At 45.4% G+C, this 1,839-nt stretch overlaps 1 protein-coding gene across 1 annotated transcript; it reads left to right on the top strand.

Annotated features, from left to right (window-relative positions):
* Nucleotides 1-292: 292 nt before the first annotated feature.
* LOC107125012 (mas-related G-protein coupled receptor member H-like) lies at nt 293-1,273 on the top strand. The gene has a single exon (XM_015428490.1). The coding sequence runs from the start codon at nt 293-295 to the stop codon at nt 1,271-1,273; it is 981 nt and encodes a 326-aa protein (XP_015283976.1).
* Nucleotides 1,274-1,839: the final 566 nt, after the last annotated feature.

Here is a 1,839-nt window from a genome sequence, read left to right as displayed (position 1 = left end):
TTGCAGAAAGCCAGGATAGTGGGAGGCCTCCTGACTTCCTAGGCAGGCTATTCCATAAGGTAGGAGCCACAATGGAGCCACCACAACCCATTTTTCAATGGACTGAGGAACACAAGGCTGAAAACTTCAGCAACCCCAGCCTGAAACTTTTAGACGTGCGTTTTCAAATGAAGGACTGAATCATTCACTGTTTCCTTTCTCCTAACAGAGATGTAAAGACAAGTCAAGACCAAAATCCAGAAAGAAGAAATTGAGCATCATAACCAGTATCAGTCAGACAACCCTTCCCATTATGGATGCTGCCCTGGATTATTTTGCTGATTCTACTTATACTTACTCTTCTTTTCCAAATGACGGTACCAAATATGAGAATGTTTCAGAAGAGATTTCATCCCGTAATACCACTGATTTTGGAAGAGAAAAGAGTATCCATAATGTAGTTATTGGTATCTCCATATTGGTCATCTGCATTTCTGGAGCCGTGGGAAATGGGATTGTCATCTGGCTTCTCGGCTTCCGCATGAAGAGGAATCCTTTCAGCATCTACATCCTCAACTTGGCCATCGCTGATTTGGGCGTCCTTCTCACAGTTACGTTTGTTCTTCTTAATCTGTGGATTGTATTCCCTTATGACTCTCCCATTACGTTCCTAGTGTTCTTGTTCCTATTTTTATCGATGTACAGCACTAGTCAGTTTTTCCTGACGGCTATCAGCATTGACAGGTGTGTGGCCGTCTTCTTCCCACTTTGGCACCGATGCCACCAGCCACCGCATTTGTCCACCATCGTATGTGCACTGATTTGGGTCCTCGCCTTCCTGCTTACTGCAATTACCTACACTCTCATATATCTTAATTTAAATGAAACAATGACTGGAGACTATTACCAGTTTATTGCGAATGCCCTGCTGTGCCTCCCGGTCATGTTGATTGCCACCATGTCCCTCTTCATCAAAGTCTGTTTGAAAGCACGACAGCGTCAGAAGGGGAAGCTTGTGACCATGATCTTGCTCACTCTTCTCTTCTTCCTCCTCTTTGCTTTTCCATTCAATGTCACGTTCCTCCTCTATATTTCCAGTTACTTACCATTAGACGTATTATGGGGTACAATGTTATTACCCTGTTTAAACAGCAGTGTAAACCCAGCTATTTATATCCTGGTTGGGAGACGATGGAAGTCTAGACAGAGGGAGAGCATGAAGATGATCCTCCAGAAGGTTTTCAACGAGGAAGAAGGCTTTACTGAGGTAACCCCAGCTGAAACCCAGTTGTGATGCCATTCCAGGTGCCAAAAGCTTCTTCCACATTCACAGGGAGATTCCATTATAGTCAGAGAATCAGACTCATGGAATTGGAAGGGACCTCCATGGTCATCTAGTCCAACCCCCTGCACAATGCAGGAAATTCACAAATACCTCCCCCCCCACAGCCCCAGTGACCCCCATTCCATGCCCAGAAGATGGCAAAAAAACTCCTCCAGGATTCCTGGCCAAACTGGCCTGGAGAAAAATCACTTCCTGACTCCAAAGTGGAGATCAGGATTCCACACAATCCGCATTGCTGTCAGATGGCCATCTAGCCTCTGTTTGAAAACCTCCACAGAAGGAGAGCCCACCTACTCCTGAGTAAGCCTGTTCCACTGAGGAACTGCTCTAACTTTCAGGAAGCTCTTCCTAACGTTTACCCGAAAACTCTTTAGTCCTCAGTTTTAAAACCCATACGGAAAACCTGTAGGTGTATGACAGATTGTGCCCCGAAATTTCTAAGCGAACTTTCAAAGCAGCCCCAATATCCTTTGAAAAGGACCCGTGACACTGCAACTGAGAAGAGGGCTCCCTCT

Source organism: Gekko japonicus, unplaced genomic scaffold (genome assembly GCF_001447785.1).
Source record: "Gekko japonicus isolate JY-2015 unplaced genomic scaffold, Gekko_japonicus_V1.1 scaffold19016, whole genome shotgun sequence".
Classification (NCBI taxonomy): Eukaryota; Metazoa; Chordata; class Lepidosauria; order Squamata; family Gekkonidae; genus Gekko; species Gekko japonicus.
The sequence above is the reverse complement of the archived record's forward strand: the minus strand, read 5'-3'. Positions and strand labels throughout refer to the sequence as shown.

What these genes read in the sequence shown, in the direction of transcription:
- LOC107125012 (XM_015428490.1), top strand. Translation starts at nt 293, where the DNA reads ATGGATGCTGCCCTGGATTATTTTGCTGATTCTACTTATACTTACTCT.